This window comes from Dromiciops gliroides, chromosome 4 (assembly GCF_019393635.1).
Source record: "Dromiciops gliroides isolate mDroGli1 chromosome 4, mDroGli1.pri, whole genome shotgun sequence".
Taxonomy (NCBI): Eukaryota; Metazoa; Chordata; class Mammalia; order Microbiotheria; family Microbiotheriidae; genus Dromiciops; species Dromiciops gliroides.
This window is the reverse complement of record NC_057864.1, coordinates 373,801,493-373,820,005: the sequence shown is the minus strand read 5'-3', so window position 1 is coordinate 373,820,005 and position 18,513 is coordinate 373,801,493. Positions and strand designations below refer to the sequence as shown.

The following is an 18,513-nucleotide window of genomic DNA, read 5'->3' as shown; positions in this document are numbered from 1 at the left end:
AAGAGAACCTATGTGTCCTAACATGTTTATAGCAGCCCTCTTTGTGGTGGCAAAAAAACCATGAAATTAAGGGGATGCCTGTCAATTGGGGGATGGCTGAACAAGTTATGGTTTATGATTGTGATGAAATACTAAAACATTGAAAGACTTCCATGAAATAATTAAGAGTGAAATGAGCAGAACCAAGAGAACATTATATACAATAACAGCAATATTGCTTTAAGAACAACTTTGCATGAGTAAGTTATTTTGACTATTATAAATAACCAAATTAACTATAAAGGGGACATAAAGAAAGCTGCTATCAGCATCCAGAGAAAGAACTGATATATGTATAGAATAATTTTACATATGTAATGTAAAATGTAAAATTATTTGTGTCTAATGGTAGCCATCTCTAGGGGTGGGGCGGGGGTAGGAAGAAAAAAAAGAAACTGACATAATTTTGTTGTATATTTGAAAGGAATAGGAAGTTTTGCGTAGTAGATTTGCAGTTTCATATGCAATCATCTTTTTTATTGTACTATGTTATGGAAATACTTGTTTTAGTCCATAAATTTAAAATATAATATATATTCTTTAAATAGTCGATTCCCTTTTAATACCCATCATACCTTTAGATAGCCTCAGTACAGCAAGGAAAAAAATAATTTCTCAGGCATTTAGACTTGCCACTATTCCCAGATGCCTGAACTACTCTCTTGCCTTTATCCCTCTCCCTTCAGTAGCGCAGAGATTATATGCTGAAAACTACACAGCATTCAAGATAGAAGGCTCTATGCCTGAGAGCTTGACAGTCCTCCTTATGATGTTCAAAACCACTGCTCCCTGGGAGTCCTTATAATGATGCTTCCATATCGCTTGTTTCAGAAGTACAGTCATCTTGCCTTTGTTGTTGAATTTGATTCAGCAGTGACATAGAGGCCTCGCATGCCACAAAGGGTGTTCTTTAGAATTCAAAAGATCCGTGATTTCATTGGGGTGGGTCTTCCTTTCCCCTATGCAGATCTCAGCCCTTCCACATTAGAAGTAGAACGCCTTCTTGAATTGTTGTGGACCAAAAAGAAAAAAAAAAAAGTCATAACCCGGTGACCCATTCTGGTGATAAGCCTTTGCAAGCTTGGCTGCTCAGGTTCTCAATTAAATACACAGTCTGCTGCTAGGCTCACATGCAAAGCCTTTGCAGCTTAATAGAGCTTGCTGGAACCTAGATTACACTGGCATATTGCCATTGAGACTCTAGAATCACCTGTATGCCACCGTGAGGCAGGCACATTCTTGGAGGAATAGGAGGCATGTGTGTCTCTGTGGGTGTGCATGTATGTGTGTATGCATGTATCCTCAAATACATCGTGCATATGTATACATACACATCTCTATTGCTTTGTGATTTATATGTGAATATTACTACCAAATCCTTAAAAGAAATGTAGAGGTCTTTGGGGACTAGAGCCCATAAGTTTTTATTAAAGGCATTGGATAAATAAAAACTGACTCCTAGCAAAGTTTCCCAGTACTTCTAATGTCAATACCAGCATGACTACTGTAGGATTCCTTCTAAATCCCCATGAAGGGGACAGGAATGGCCTCATTTGAATCCATTAGATTTTAGATCTCTGGTTATAGATTTAGTTAGCATTCAGAATCCACAGACTACTAAAGACACTATCTCTTTGTTGAGTTTATCTGTATTTCGATTACTTCCAGATATTCCCAGCCTTTACACGAGGAGATAGCATTACATAAGCACCTGAAACACAAAAACATTGTCCAGTATCTGGGCTCATTCAGTGAGAATGGCTTCATTAAAATTTTCATGGAACAAGTTCCAGGAGGTAAGAACTTTCCCCTCCCCCCCCCAATTTTATTTTATGGCCTTGAAGGAGAATAGTAATAAAAAGGTTTTAGAGGCATCTGACCATTTCAGAAAAACTATGGGCTGATTTTATAGCTAGATTAGAGCTTTGAAGAAGAAAATGAACAATTAAATTGATTGATTAAGTGGAATAAAATAAGTTTGAACTTTTCATTTGATTGTAAGTCATTTTAAATATGATTCACATTACAAATTAAGGAGTGTTTTTAAACTCCTGAAGGAAAAAAAAAACCACTTTTCTTCTCTGCCCTTCCTTTCCACTGTATTGTCTTGAACCCCTGTTTTTAATTTTTTTTAAACCCTGTTATTAATAAATAAATGTCACCAGAGATACCTTCATCTCGAATTGTCACTTCTCTTCTGGTATTCACTCATATCTGTTGTTAATCTTGATTTTAGAAACACCTGGGTCCTCTTTAGTTGGAAAGGAATTCAGACAAAAAGCCCTTTTGGAAAGTGCACAATGAACAAAGATATGAAGGTACACCAGAACTTGTAGTAAGAGAGGGATATATCTCCCCATGCACCAGAGGCAAGACTGACTGAAGATTGCATGAAGAAAACTTGGCCCTCTTTGAGTAGACACTGTATTACTTGATTACCTTCTCTAGTATAGGCTGTGCCTCTTTCTCCATACTTCCCTGAAGTATGACAGGTGCAGAAGTCAGCAAATGCCTTGTACTCTAGACCTGTCACTTGGAAACCTCTTTTTTTTTTTTTTTTTTGCGAGGCAACGAGGGTTAAGTGACTTACCTAGGGTCACACAGCTAGTAAGTGTCACATGTCTGAGGCTGGATTTGAACTCAGATCCTCCTGAATCCAGGGCCGGTGCTTTATCCACTGCGCCACCTAGCTGCCCTCTCAGAAACCTCTTTTGAAATATTCTCCATTCATCAGTATCACCTGGTCCAGATAGTTACTCCTGTCATCTATTAGGCTCCATGTCAGTCTCTGTTTTCTGAAGGAACTAGGTATCTGGCTTATAATGCTCCTCTCCATCCCTAGTCCTGCCCTCACACTTGGGGACTTCAGTATACCTGCTGATGTCTGGTTTCCCAGATTATCAGCTTCCTTAACCCCCATGTTTTTCATCTTCAACCCATCTAATTTACCAACAGGAATATTAGAGAGAGAGTAAGGAGGAACGTAGAAAAAAAAGAGAAGGCCAAGGATAGTTTTGTAGGACACACATATATAGGAAAGGGAGATGGATGATGATCAAGTGAAGGAGCAGTCAGCAGTAGGAAGAGAACCAGATGAAAGACATTAGGGAAAACGAGAGAGAGGAGCATTCAGGTAGATGAGATATTCATCTAGATGTCCCATTGGTATCTCAGAAATGGAACTTACCCAGAATGCAGATGGAAGCATACCATTTTAATTTTATTTTTTGTGGGGTTTTTTCCCTTTTGTTCTGTTTCTTCTTTTACAACATGGTTAATGTGGAAATATGTTTAACGTGATTGCACATGTATAACCTATATCAGAGTTATTTGCCATCTTGGGGAGGAGGGAGGAGAAGGAAGAAGGGAATAAATTTGGAACTCAAAATCTTATTAAAAATGAATGCTGGGGGGCAGCTAGGTGGCGCAGTGGATAAAGCACCGGCCTTGGATTCAGGAGGACCTGAGTTCAAATCCAGCCTCAGACACTTGACACTTAACTAGCTGTGTGACCCTGTGCAAGTCACTTAACCCTCAGTGCCCTGCCCAAAAAAAAAAAAAAAAAAAGAATGCTGGGCAGCCAGATGGGTACAGTAGATAAAGCACAGGCCCTGGATTCAGGAGGACCTGATTTCAAATCCAACCTTAGACACTTGATACTTACTAGCTGTGTGACCCTGGGCAAGTCACTTAACCCTCATTGCCCACCCCACCCCCCACAAAAAAAAATTTTAAAATTAAAAAAAATGAATGCTGGGGCAAGTAGGTGGCACAGTGGATAGAGGACTGGCCCTGGAGTCAGGAGGACCTGAGTTCAAATCCGGCTTCAGACACTTAACACTTACTAGCTGTGTGACCCTGGGCAAGTCACTTAACCTCAATTGCCTCACCAAATGAATGAATGAATAAATAAATAAATAAAATGAATGTTGAAAACGATCTTTACATGTAATTGGTGACGAACAATAAATATGTGACCATGGGCATGTGACAACCTGCCCCCAGCACCCTTCCCAAGACTTTCATTTTCCTCATCCATAAAATGGAGTTAGAGTAGATGGACCTCCAAATTTTCTATACCTTTCCCTTACTCCTTTGCTTCAGTGTCAGAGGAAGAGGTGGCCCTTCTCACCAAGGTTAGACTCTCTACTTGGGCACTTGATCCCATTGTTCCCTGTATCCTCTGGGAGCTTGATATTTCTTTCACAGCTTTCATCTATAATTTGTCAAGACTTATTAGCTACTTTGCTGTCACCTACAAGCATCCCTAACCTTAAAAATCTTCGGGTGACTTCCATCCCCTCATACCCTTGTCCTATACCTTCCTTCTTTTCACTGCCATGCTCCTGGAAAACTGGTTCTACTGTTGCTGTTTTCCTTTCCTTTCCCCCTAACCACAACCCTCCATACCTCTACCCCAACCCTACACACACACACACACACACACATACTTATTTATCAGCACATTACAATCTGCCTTCTCACCTCACCACTAAATGAAACATTTCTCTAAAAGGTTACCAGCATTGGCCTAACTTCTAAATTCTGTGAGCCTTTCTCAGGCTTCGTCTTCCTTGGCCTCTCTATAGCTTTTGCCATCATTGACCATCCCCTCTTCCTGAATGCTTTCCTCTCGGTTTCCATCTTTCTTCTGATTCTACACCTCTTTGACAGGTCCTTCATTTGATCATCATCCATCTAGCATTCATACATATGTGTGTCCTCCAAAACCTATTCAGGGCCTTCTTTTCTTTCTCTACACTCTCTAGTAATCTTATCTGGGTTCAATTAACATCTCCACATATATGTGTTATCCTACTGTATGTGTTGTCTCCCCTAATTAAAATGTGAGTTCCTTGAGAGAAGGTGACATCTCAGTTTATTATTTGAACCCCCAGTACTTGACACATGGTATTTACTAAATTCTTTTTCATTCATTCACTAATTCATTCTCTCATTCACCCTGGAGATGACTCAGAAATCTAGCTATCTAAACCTAATATCTCTCTTGAATTCTAGCATTACATGATGAACTGACTACTAGACATCTTCACCTACATGTTCTACTGGCATCTCAAAAGTAAAACTTACCATCTTTTGCCCAAGACCCTTCCCTCCTCTAAATAGCTCTTTTTCTGTTGAGGATACCACTCTTCATCCAAGCAACTAGTTTCATATACACCACTCCCATGTATCTATCTCTGTCCAAGGCTCTATCCTTTTTGCTCCTCTCTTCACTCTATACCTGTCTGTTAGTGAATTCATCAGTTGCCACAAGTTTAATGGCCATCTTTATGAATACTCCAAGATATATATGTAACCCTACCTAGCCTCTCTCCTGAACTCCAGTCCTATTGGACATTTCCATTTTCCAGCTGCCTATTGAACATTTCCAAATGGGTATCCCATTAGGCACCTCCAACTTAAGGTAACTCATGATCTTTTTTTTTTTTAATTAATAAAGTATTTTTTTTTCTGTTACATGTAAAGATAGTTCTCAACTTTTGTTTATACAAGCTTTACAATTTCAGATTTTTCTCCCTCCTTCCCCTCCCTCCCCTAGACAGCAGGTAATCTGATATAGGTTATATACACATACACATAATAACATTAAACATATTTCTGTATTAGTCATGTTATAAGAGAAAAAATCAGAGCAATGATGAAAAACCTCAAAATAGAAAAAAACAACAGCATCAAAAACAAAAGAAATAGTATGGTTCATTCAGCATCTATACTCCGCAGTTCTTTTTTTTTTTTTTTCTTGGATTTGGAGATCCTCTTCCATCACAAGTTCCCTGGAACTCTTCTGTGCCATTGCATTGGTGAGAAGAATATAGTCCATCACAGTAGATCAACACTCAATGTTGGTGATACTGTGTACAGTGTTCTTCTGGTTCTGCTCATCATTTCTTACGGCACAATAACAACTCATCATCTTTCTCCACCAAGCCACTGCCCTTCTAACTTCCCTGTGTTTGTGAGGGTGCCACCATCCTTCTAGACAACCAGATTTTCAACCCCAGAATCATACTGGACTCTTGACTCCCTCTTGCTTCCCATATCCAATCCATGACCAAGTCTTGACAGTTTTCCTCCTAGAACATTGTTTGTATACATCCCCTTGTCTCCGTTTGCATTACACAACCATCCTAGTCCAAGCCTTCACCATATCTTTTGTTTCCTCTTGCATTCACCTCTTTATTAGTCTCCCTGTCTCTGATTTTTCCCAGCTCTGATTTGTCCTATACATGGCTAAGAAATTAATGTTCTTAAAGTAAAAAATCTGAAAATGTCACAGCCCTCCTCATCACCCATCATCTCCCATTTTTCTTCTACCCTTCTTACCCCCTATCAAGACACAGATAACAATAATACCTAGTTCTCTGAAAGATTGAATGACTATGGAGTCAGACAAACCTAGATTCAAATCCCACCTTTGATAATGACGAGCTGTGTAACGTCCCTAGGTTTCAATTTCTTCATCACTAAAATGAGGAAAGTGGATTGGTTGTCCTCGGAGGTGCTTTCCAGTCTGAGAGCCATGGTGCTAATAGAATCTGAGTTCCATGAGAGCAAGGACCGCGCTGTTTTTCATTTGTAGCACAAACTACAACAATATATACAGAGCAGGCACTTTCCATCTGTTGAACTGAATGATATGCTTATTGAACTTTGACAGCAACTTATTAAATATATTTTTTCTCATGAATTTTTCCCCCTGCTCACCCTCCAGGAAGCCTTTCTGCTCTTCTGCGGTCAAAATGGGGTCCCTTAAAAGATAATGAGCAAACTATTGGTTTTTATACAAAGCAAATTCTTGAAGGATTAAAATATCTCCATGACAATCAGATCGTCCACCGGGATATAAAGGTAAGATTCTGTTGTTCTTTTTTTCCACAAGCAGTTTGGATAACTTTTTTATGGTTAAAAGGGGACTGTGATCTGTTTTTTCTGGTCAACCTTAAATTACAAAGTTGAATAAATAAAACATCATAATTTATATTTTTATATTATATAATTTATATTTATACCATAAACATATAATAATTTCAGTATCTATTGTTTCAAAAATGCTACCCCATAACAACTGGAGTATATGGTCTTCAAGAGTTTCCAGGGGCAAACATTTTATCACCCTGTAGCCAACATGGAGGTATCTCCCCAAACTTCACTAGACTCGTCCTTGGATGACTCAAATATAGTCATTGCCAAGCATTTCCCACTGGGTCAGAAGTGCTGTAGTTTATGTTTTCAGTGGCATAGACTTTGAGAAATTCGAGCCATCTCCATCCCCCCAGGGAGACATTCGAAGAGAACTTTAGTGGAAAAATGTCTTTTTTTTCTTATCTAGCTATTTATTTGTTGTGACCATTTATTATCGCTCCCTCTCTCTGCGTCCCCTACTGAACAGAGTTTTAAATCCTCATAACAGATATATGTAGTCCAGGAAAACAAATTCCCACGTTGCCCACATCCAAAAATGTCTGACGCATTCTTCATTTTAAGTCTATCACTTTTCTGGCAGAAGATAGATGAGGAGCTTATTTCATCTTCAGCCCTCTGGATTGGCGGTTTATCATTGCATTGCTCAGATTACATTGATCAGAGGTCTGAAAAGTGTGAAGAGTTGTCTTAAGCCTGACATTAAATTCAAAATAACAGATGAGAAAATCCTTTTCTCTCTCAGATGATAGCCAGGGATAGGAAGGAAATTCAGCAATTCATCTATAAGGGAATATATATATATATATATATATATATGAAATTAATTGAAAAAGATGACAGCAAAAATAATCATGCTAGGGGCAGCTAGATGGCATAGTGGATAGAGCACCGGCCCTGGATTCAGGAGTACCTGAGTTCAAATCCGGCCTCAGACACTTAACACTTACTGGCTGTGTGACCTTGGGCAAGTCACTTAACCCCAATTGCCTCACCAAAAAAAAATCATGCTATTATGTGTGTGTATATATACATTTTTATAAAATCAGATTAACTATGAGACTTAATATTTTGCAACAATTAATGACATTTTTATACCACTTTAAGGTTTGCATAGCCCTTTACATACATTTTATCATTTGGTTCTCATAGTAATCCTATGAAGTAGATACTATAAATATTCTTATCTACATTTCACAAGGGAGAAAACTCAAACATGGAGAAGGTTAAGTCATTTGTCCATAATCAACCAGATAGTATGTGTTGGAGGCAGGAGTTGGTCCTGTATCTTCCTAACTTCATGTCTGCTCTTCTACCCATTACTCTCTTTCTCCTTTAAACATTTTTAAACCCAAGTCCCCATATTTTTACAGCACTTACTATAGTATCATATGGGATCCTTTCATTTATAACCTAATGTTGAATTAAAATCCTCTGTTCTATAGGGTGACAATGTGTTGATCAACACATATAGTGGCGTTCTAAAGATCTCTGATTTCGGCACATCCAAGAGGCTGGCTGGTATAAATCCATGTACCGAAACTTTCACTGGTATGTTGTTGTTGTTGTTTAATTTAGAGTGCAGGTATATGTAAGAAAAGATGGACAAAATGCTTTCTACAGCTTTCATAAGTTGTGTCCGTGAACATGAATATGTTTTACATTTGGCAGTTTCAAAAGTGGATTTGTAAAATGTTCATTTAACACGAATTAGCTACTTCTGTGTAAAGAAGCCCTCCCAATAAATAAAACTAGGAGCTGATATTATGAAAAGACCAATAAAATATATAAACCAGGGGTTATTTTGATTTTTTTAAAAAGATAAAAAACAAATTACCAGCATCAAAAGTGAATACACCGGGGGCAGCTAGGTGGCGCAGAGGATAGAGCACTGGCCCTGGATTCAGGAGTACCTGAGTTCAAATCCGGCCTCAGACACTTAACACTAGCTGTGTGACCCTGGGCAAGTCACTTAACCCCAATTGCCTCACTAAAAAAAAAAAAAAAAAAAGTGAATACACCACCAATGAAGGTGAAATTAAAGCAATTATCAGAAGCCGTTTTCCCCAATTAAAGCCAATAAAACTGATCATCTAAGTGAAATAGATAAATATTTACAAAAATTTCAGTTGCCCAGATTAGCAGAAGAGGAAATAGAACACTTAAATAGCCCTGTCTTAGAAAAAGAAATGGAGCAAGCCATCAGTGAGCTCCCTAAAAAAAAAGAACCGCTCTCCTCATTCTCTACTCCAACAACTTAGCCCTCTGCTCCTGAGGTCAAAAGCTGTAGTCATCTTTGCCACTCTCATTTCTTTTCGGGAAATCCTTTAATCTCTTGGTCCACCTATAACCACTTTTAAAGCTACTGAAAGGTTCTTTTCCTTAGCCCTGCCCCTCTGCTAAGCTTCTTACTCATGCATTAATCACTTCCCATTTTTTATTTTTACAGTTGCCTTTTTCATCATTTTGTTTACTCCCTGTGGCTCTCATTCTCTATCCCCACCACACAAATAACTCTGTCTGCCTTTAATTCAAAAAGAGGAAATGACTCACAAATTCAAAAAGAGATAGGGGAGGAGGGTATTGGTCTGGGTACAGGAGGGAAGCTTTCCTGGGATGAGGCAATGCAGGGAAAGGAGCCATCTCTAACTTAGTCATAGGAAGCAGGAGGGAAGACAAAACCTTCAAAAGCAGAATGAACAGGTGAGAAATTTAAAAAAAAAAAAAAAAGCAGGAGAATTTGTGGTCTGTAATCAATTATAAATGGGATTTGGAAATAAAACCCATGGAGGTAGTGGATTGTCTTTCGTGTTAAAAGTCAACTTAGCTAACATATGCTAACTTTCTTTTTAAGTGCAGAATTCAACATACAATTATTAAAAGCTAACTACACAGGGGCAGCTAGATGGGGCAGTGGTTAAAGAGCTGTCCCTGGATTCAGGAGTACTTGAGTTCAAATCCAGCCTCAGACACTTAACACTTACTAGCTGTGTGACCCTGGGCAAGTCACTTAACCCCCATTGCCCGGCAAAAAAAAAAAAAAAAAAAAAAAAAGCTAACTACACAGTGAGGCAGCTAGGTGGCGCAGTGGATAGAGGACCTGAGTTAAAATCCGGTCTGAGACACTTGACACTTACTAGCTGTGTGACCCTGGGCAAGTCACTTAACCCTCACTGCTCCGCAAAAAAGAAAAAAAAAGCTAATCACATAGTAGACACAGTGCTAGGTGCTATGGACATTAAGAGCAAACCTGACCTCAAGGAATTTATAGTCTATATGAAGCACGATGGTCAAGTGGTGTTGTCTTTTTCCTTATACATGAGCACTTTTAAAACAGTTTAATTTTTATGTTCCAAAAAAGAAAACTATCTCATTTTTCAGGTGATAGATGTAAATACATATTTACCTCAACATTTCATTGGTATGAGCACTTCTTCTGTGGATGTGGACAGCAACCCCCTTTCCCAAAATAGGGTTCCTGTAAGTTCCTTTGACTAAAGAAAAGAAGGAAGGAAAAGAAAACTAGCATGTGATGGGCATCTAGAATGAATCTTTTATAATTTTGTTAAGTTGGCCTTTAAACAACAGACATGCAATTACATCACCAGAATTGTACTCAAGTACAACTGGTTGAACCAATGAGAGCTTGTTCTCTCCTGGGGTTGCTTTTAAGACCCCCTAGGGGGGCAGCTAGGTGGTGCAGTGGATAAAGCACTGGTCCTGGATTCAGGAGAACCTGAGTTAAAATCCAACGTCAGATACTTGATATTTACTAGCTGTGTGACCTTGGGCAAGTCATTTAATCCTCATTGCCCTGCAAAAAAGACAAAACCAAAAATAAATAAATAAAGACCCCCCCCCCCCTGGGGTTATCCTCCATGCTACCACAAAGTGTTAGGACTTCAGTGATATGTATACAGCAATAAAACTTTATATTCTCCTCATGATATAAATTTAGATAGATTAATAAAATATTCCTATCCTTCCTGATGGTTGGTTAGATAGTTGAAATTTCCTTCTAGTTAAGTAATCTTAACTTACATTGTAAGTCTGCACTTACGTTGCAGTAAAAAAAAAATCAGTTTCACTGGACAAACATAACAAAAGCCCATTAATATAATGTAAACAAAATAGTTGAGGTTTTTTCCCTTAAAGGTGAACTTTTAAACTTTAGCCCAGTCATTTAGGACTTCCCATCTTCCAGAGACTTGGTTAAAGATGAAGGTCAAGAGAGAGACATGCTTCTGGCTCTTGAAAGGGGTTTCAGGGTTTTTTAAAGGTACTTTAGGGCAGCTAGGTGGCGCAGTGGATAGAGCACTGGCCCTGGAGTCAGGAGTACCTGAGTTCAAATCCGGCCTCAGACACATAACACTTACTAGCTGTGTGACCCTGGGCAAGTCACTTAACTCCAATTGCCTCACTTAAAAAAAAAATTAATTAAAGGCACTTTATTCCTAATAAAATGTAATGATGCAGGGCTAAAGAGTTTGTGTTTGGGGGCAGCTAGGTGGTGCAGTGGATAGAGCACCAGCCCTAAATTCAGGAGGACCTGAATTCAAATCCGACCTCAGACACTTAACACTTACTAGCTGTGTGACCCTGGGCAAATCACTTGACCCCAATTGCCTCACAAAAAACAAAACAAAAAAAGAGTTTGTGTTTGTTCTTTTAAAACCACATTCTCCTAGGTTTTATAAACAAAACAAAACAACACTAGGAAATCCTTCCTCCCTGTATTACTACTTTCTGTTAGAATATAAATGTATGTGTGTATGTATACACATATATATGCACACACATGTATAGATTATATATGAAGTGAGGAACATAAATCAAAACATGAAAGTAATATTAGATGTGATATAATAAATATTAATTCATATTTATATAGCATAAACATTAATATAATAAAATATGCAATATTACTTTTTTTTTTTTTGCTGAGGCAATTGGGGTTAAGTGACTTGCCCAGGGTCACACAGCTAGTAAGTATTAAGTGTCTGAGGCTGGATTTGAACTCAGGTCCTCCTGACTCCAGGGCTGGTGCTCTATCCACTGCGCCACCTAGCTGCCCCCTTAATATTACTTTTATATTAATATAAATATTGGGCAGTTAGATGGAATCGTTGATAGAGTACCAGGCCTCGAGTGAGGAAAATCCATCATTGTGAGTTCAAATCCTGCCTCAGGCTAACTGTGTCACCCTAAACAAGTCACTTAACCCTATTTACCTTAGTTCCTCATCTGTCAGATAAGCTGGTTAAGGAAATAGCAGACCACTACAGTATCTTTGCCAAGAAAGACCCAAATGGGGTCACAAAGAGTTGGACACAACTGAAAAGCAACCCAACAACAAAAATAATATTATTTTCAGGTTGTGATTCACGATATTTACTTCATCTTCCAAATTGGAGTGGTCTTTATCCCAGGGTGAGGGAAGAGGGAAGATTTCATTAATAGCATAGGTCTGTTCAGTGATAACAATCTATGATTTTACAAGTGTACAATTTCTTCCTGCCTTTATCTCTTTACTCCTATACCTTGCCACCAGACTTTTTAAAAATCTTTCCAACACTCAGCAAAACTTGTAGAATAAAACCCCACCTGGAGCACGTCTTACTAGCAAATCTGGGAATGTGATTTTTTTTTTTAAATATCAGAAAGTTTATAATGAACGAAGTCATTACTGAGGTATAACACAGATCAGTTGCTAGATGCAAAAGACTGCCAAGAAGAATAACTTAATGTAGTTGGTTTGATGGGGAGAAAGTGAACAGAGATTGAATTCATAAAAATAAGAGCTTTATACATATTAAGTACCTAATAAAGCATCGGATATAGAGCTGTAAGCAACCTTAGTCCTATTATTCCTATATATTATTATTATTATTCCTATCATAATATATTGTCCCCAAAAGGAGAGAGAACTAACCCAACATCAAGTGAGTAGTAAGTCTCAGAGCTAGGCGGGATTCAGACCTGGATTTCTGAATCCAAATCCAACACTTTCCAATACAACAGTGGTTGTTGAACGAATGACAAAGGTGGGTGATCTGAAAAGTCCAGGAGAAAAAAAAGCAGAGTTTAAAACAGATCAGTGTTTGTATAGCATCATCAAAGTTAGAGAGACATTCACTGTCCCAGGCTGGCAGTAACATTCTGTACCCTTTTAGAAAAGAATTCAGTGGGATAATCATAAAGTTTTAGGGTTGACCAAAGACTAAATGAAATATCTGGTAACATCTTATGCTCTTTGCTCAGTTTTTCCATGTTCTCTAAGAAAACCTCTGATAATTAATTCTATTCACCTTGAAAGGGGTGTCTTAAATAGTGAGCTCAAGTACTGTAATCAGTGGAATGGCTTTTTGCCAGTTTTAAATGGCTATGTTGGCAACTAGTTTCTAAATCGGTCTCTTGTGGGTATGGTTGACATGAATCTTGTTTCCTGGAGTCTGATCACTCACTCTTGAGTAAACATTTGAAATTTTCAAAATGTAAAGATGAGATCCAGAGCCCAGGTTGTTGGTAATGACTCTAAGGCCTAACATGCTATCAGGCAATTGGCCTCTCTTTCCCTCCCTATAAAATTCAACGAGGAATGGCAGACCATTTTAGTTATCATAAGATGACCAACAGAGGAGGATGGTGGAATATTAGAATCATATCACAGGAGAGCAAGAAGTCAGAGAGAGAAGAAACAAGTTTAAAAAAAGTTGCATGAAGTCAGATCGCTTAAGTCGGATCATTGTGAGTGCTTTGTACATATTTATTTGCTTTTTGTAGGGCAATGAGACTTTTGCCTCTTTTTGTATAGATACTTAAACTCAACATGTCCAAAACTGAACTCATTGCCTTCTCCAAAAAATTCTTCCTCTTTTCATAACTTCTATTACTGTCCAGGGTACCACCATCTTCCCAGTCACCCAGGCTTGAAACCTTGGTATCATTCTTGATTCCTTCCTCTATCTGCCTCTCTTCTCTTTGTCTGTCTGTCTGTCTGTCTCTCTCTCTCTCTCTCTCTCTCTCACACACACGCACACACACACACACACACACACACACACACTCACTCACTCACTCACTCACTCACTCACTCACTCACTCACTCCAATATTCCATCTGTTGCCAAGTCCCATCAATTTTCTTCATAACATATCTTTTATACTCTTCCTTCTCTCCTCTGATATTGCCACCACCATGGTTCAGGTCCTCATCTCTTAATCTCTGGACTATTGTTGGTTGGTTGGTTGTTGTCCTTCATTCTCAAAGAGGACCAAAAGGGCATCACTATGTTGGAGTCAAGGTATGGTATGTCCAGCTGTGGCTGATCAGACTGATATGAGTGCTGAAGGCTCTACCACAGGTCGGGCGCACATGGTCCATGTGAACATTTGGGGTGGTCTCTCTCAATTAGCACATCTTCCATTTCTTTTGAGCTACTGCAGTTCTGCCTTGCTCGTACAGCACAGTGCCACCTTTAATGCATCACACCATGCTGGGCAGGCCTATCACCTCCAGGATCAAATATAAAATTTTTTGTTTGGTGTTCAAAATCCTTCATAACTCACTCTCCACCCACCATCTTTCCAGTGTTCTTACACCTTATTTCCCACCCCCATGTATTATGCAATCCATTGACATTGGCCTCCTTACTGTGCCTCAAAGAAAGACACTCCATCTCCTACTTGGTATTTTCACTGGCCTCCCTCCTTATCTCTTCCTCCTGACTTTCCTAACTTCTTTCAAGTCCCAGATAAAATCTCATTTTCTACAGGAAGCCTTTCCCAATCCCCTTAATTCCAGAACCTGCCCTCTCCATCATCTCCAGTTCATCCTGTCCATATCTTGCTTGTATGTTTTTACATGTTGTCTTCCTCATAGGACTATACACTCCTTGAGAGCAAAAGCTGTTTTTTACCTTCCATTGTATCCCTAGTACTTAACTCAGTGCCTGCCACCTAATAGGCAGATAATAATTATTTACTGACTAACAAATTCAATAATTGATCAACATTAATACAGTTTGAAATCAGCTCATTCTTTCTGTCTTAGGTCCATAAGGAATGAAAGTGTGGATATCAAACTCTGGTCCCCTCTAGCACCATCTGGTTAAATATAGAGACCTAGATAATTCATAAGGGCTATCACTTAGGTTCTTTTCCTTCATTAGGTGGTGCAGTGGATAAAGCACTGGCCCTGGATTCAGGGGTTCCTGAGTTCAAATCTGGCTTCAGACACTTGACACTTACTAGCTGTGTGACCTTGGGCAAGTCACTTAACCCCCACTGCCCCGCAAAAAACAAAAACAAAGAAATGAAGGAAAAGACTAATTTTGATGGTCTTCTATTAAATTGATGTGACTCTTTGGGGAAAGTCAGGACCCTAATCTGGGTCAAACATCATGCAAGTTCTTTTCCTTAGTTTTTTGGCAATTTAAATTGAGAAGAGACAAGTTCAGTGCTTAAGTACTGATTAAGTGATAACCCCCTGAAAATGGGTTTTGGAGGATAAGTTTGCTCATTTTTATTTATTATAGTAGTTGAGCTTTGATTATTTCGTGAAGCTGTTAGCTATATTGATAATTAATTCATGGATCTTAAAGGTGTAAATTAATTTCTTTAATTCAGTGCAGAAGTTGTTTTATTTTGTTTTTTATGCTACTGGGCAATGATACAACAAGATTCATAAAATATACTGGCGATAGGTATTCAGATAGTCAAAAACCTTTCACTATGGTCAAGAAACAGAATGTTTTGAAATAGCTTGTGTAGCAAAAGGTTCAGAATTTGAAATTAATTCAACATGGCACCTTGGAAGTCTTTCCCCATCATAGATTATCTGAGTAGACCTTCATGGAGCATGAAACTTGCAAAAAGAGGAAAGAAATAACAAGTTCCATTCTTTATTGTGCTTCTGATATATTGCAGGACTTGGGAGAAAATCACTTAACATGTTGGTGCCCTGCTTGGCACTGTCTGGGAAATGAGAGAGCATGTCATTGTCACCAAATAATGTTGATGATCCATTTTTATTCCTTTGATAAATAGAATTTTTAAAAATAGTACTATTGTGAGGCCCTCTTTCTCCCCTGTAGAAGGTGAAGACCAGCAAAGGTGAAAACTAAAACTCAAAGCACATTTTACAAGTTCTCCTATAACTATAGAAATAAACTCATTAGAAATCAATAGAAAATATATTTGAACTATTTCCAGGTACTCTTCAATATATGGCACCAGAAATAATAGATAAAGGACCAAGGGGATATGGAAAAGCGGCAGATATATGGTCTTTGGGCTGTACAATCATTGAAATGGCCACAGGAAAACCACCATTTTATGAGCTGGGAGAACCTCAGGCAGCCATGTTCAAGGTCAGATTCTTCTTTGATGCCATATTTCATGTGATATCCTATTTAAACTGTCATATGCATGGAAATCTATGGTTATATATCTTGTGTGTGTATGTGTGTATGCATTATATAGACCTATCTCAGAGATATTGAAAGTTTGGGGACAGCTAGGTAGCACAGTGGATAAAGCACTGGCCCTGTATTCAAGAGGACCTGAGTTCAAATCCTGCCTCAGACACTTGACACTTACTAGCTGTGTGACCCTGGACAAGTCACTTACCCCTCATTACCCTGCAAAAAAAAAAAAAGAAATATTGAAAGTTTTGGAATTATAGGTTTCAAAATCTCAGTGGATGGGGTAAAATTGGATTGAAATAATACAACCTTAGTATGACAGCATATTATTAATGCATATTTGGGGAAGGACGTATTGATAAGTCACTCACTCGTGTGTGGAGTACAAGAGTCAGTGATAGTATGGAGAAGTCAAATCTCTACAGGAAACAAAAAAAGGAGCTCATTTCAATTATGATTTCAATTTGCCAAACTCTACCAAAACTATTACTGTGGTTGCTGCCCTTAAGTAGCACAATTTAGATTTCTTCTGCTTCCTCTACTGTTCCTTTTATTCCTATGGAGTTGCAATTTATTTGACCATTGCATTCAATAATCATAACTAATATGTCCATTGAATTTTAAAGTTTGCAAAGTTCACATTCCTCATAATACCCATGTGGGAGATGTAATCTTCCTGATTCTGAGTACTGTGTCCAAGATGAGCTTCAGAGAGATTAGGTGACTTGCCTGGGGCTATAGAGCTAGTGAGTGTTAGACTTGGGATTCAAGTCCAGTTGGCTTGATTCCCAAATCAGCACCATTTTCACTCTACCTGCAAAATATCTGGGTAATCAGACCTATTCAGTTAATCGGGAGTGAGCACCATTTTCACTTGGTCTGAACTAAAATCTGGAGAGAACAACTTTGATCATCTAGTCAATATCTTGGGGAAAAGATTTGTTCCATTTAAAGTCAACTTTTTGTCTGTGACCTAGCAAACAGAGTGTGTGTGTGTGTGTGTGAGAGAGAGAGAGAGAGAGAGAGAGAGAGAGAGAGAGAGAGATTGATTGATTGATTGTATGTAATACAAGTCTTAAAACTGTGGTTCCTTCTGCTGGCATCAGTACATGTACCCTTAAACAAGTCACTGAAACATTCCAGAAAGAGTGTGATTTTTTTTAAGAAAGTGTACTACTTTACATGATAACATTGTTGTATTTTTTTAAAGGAATAGCAAGTCGTATATAATAGATTTGCAGTTTCACATGCAATCATCTTTTTATTATACTGTGTTATAGAAATACTTATTTTATCCCATACATTAAAAACAAGATTTTAAAATGATGAGGAAAAAAAAGGAAAGGGTTCTACTCTTGGAGTCAGAAAAAACCCACCATTTTTGGAGTTGAAGGACTTCAGTTTAAGTCCTATCTTCACAGCTTACTGAGTCTGTCACATTGGCAAATGACCTAAGTTCTGTGAACTTTAATCACCTCATATGTAAAATGGGCATAATCATAATTTTATTACCTACTTCACAGGGTTGCTATGGGAAAAAACATTATAAATCTGAAAGCACTATACAAATATTGGCTATTTTTTACAATATCTTCATTTTCTCAGTTCTGAAATGTAATTAAATGTATATAGCCTTAACATCCTTTCTAGCAATGCAGTATAAAGAACACATTGATACAAGGAAAGTGAGTTGAGCTCTTTGGGGAACAAAGAGAACCTGTAAATTTACCCTCGATAGCTAAGCCTACAGAACTTATTAACCAACAAAAAATATTTCACCAGCTTTCCCTTTAGGTAATTTGCAAGTATAAAATAAATAAAACCAATATTTTCTCCTTCTTGCCTGGCTTAAGTAATCATTTCTCATGACCAGTAGTCTCAAGACAAAGGTGTTGTTTTTTTAAGTAATATTTTTATCGTTTTAGTAATATGAGAAACCTTAACTCCTGTTCTTTATCCCTCCTTCACCATCCTGCCTGACATAGAAGTCCCAGCAATAACTCTTTTGGGGAGTAAAGCATGAACTCCAGTAGCAAAACAGTAGACCCACAAAATTTGCTTTGTCCCTCTTCCCATGAAAGAAGAGGCCTGATTAGCCTAGTTTT

General features: G+C 38.2%; 1 protein-coding gene across 1 annotated transcript in view; it reads left to right on the top strand.

The window, feature by feature from the left end:
• MAP3K5 (mitogen-activated protein kinase kinase kinase 5) overlaps positions 1 to 18,513 on the top strand; it is a 316,674-nt gene that overhangs the window by 247,499 nt on the left and 50,662 nt on the right. The window contains exons 16-19 of the mRNA XM_043962348.1: positions 1,708 to 1,835; positions 6,776 to 6,912; positions 8,430 to 8,535; positions 16,197 to 16,354. Coding sequence (XP_043818283.1) covers positions 1,708 to 1,835; positions 6,776 to 6,912; positions 8,430 to 8,535; positions 16,197 to 16,354 — 529 coding nt within the window. The remainder of the gene's footprint in view (positions 1 to 1,707; positions 1,836 to 6,775; positions 6,913 to 8,429; positions 8,536 to 16,196; positions 16,355 to 18,513) is intronic.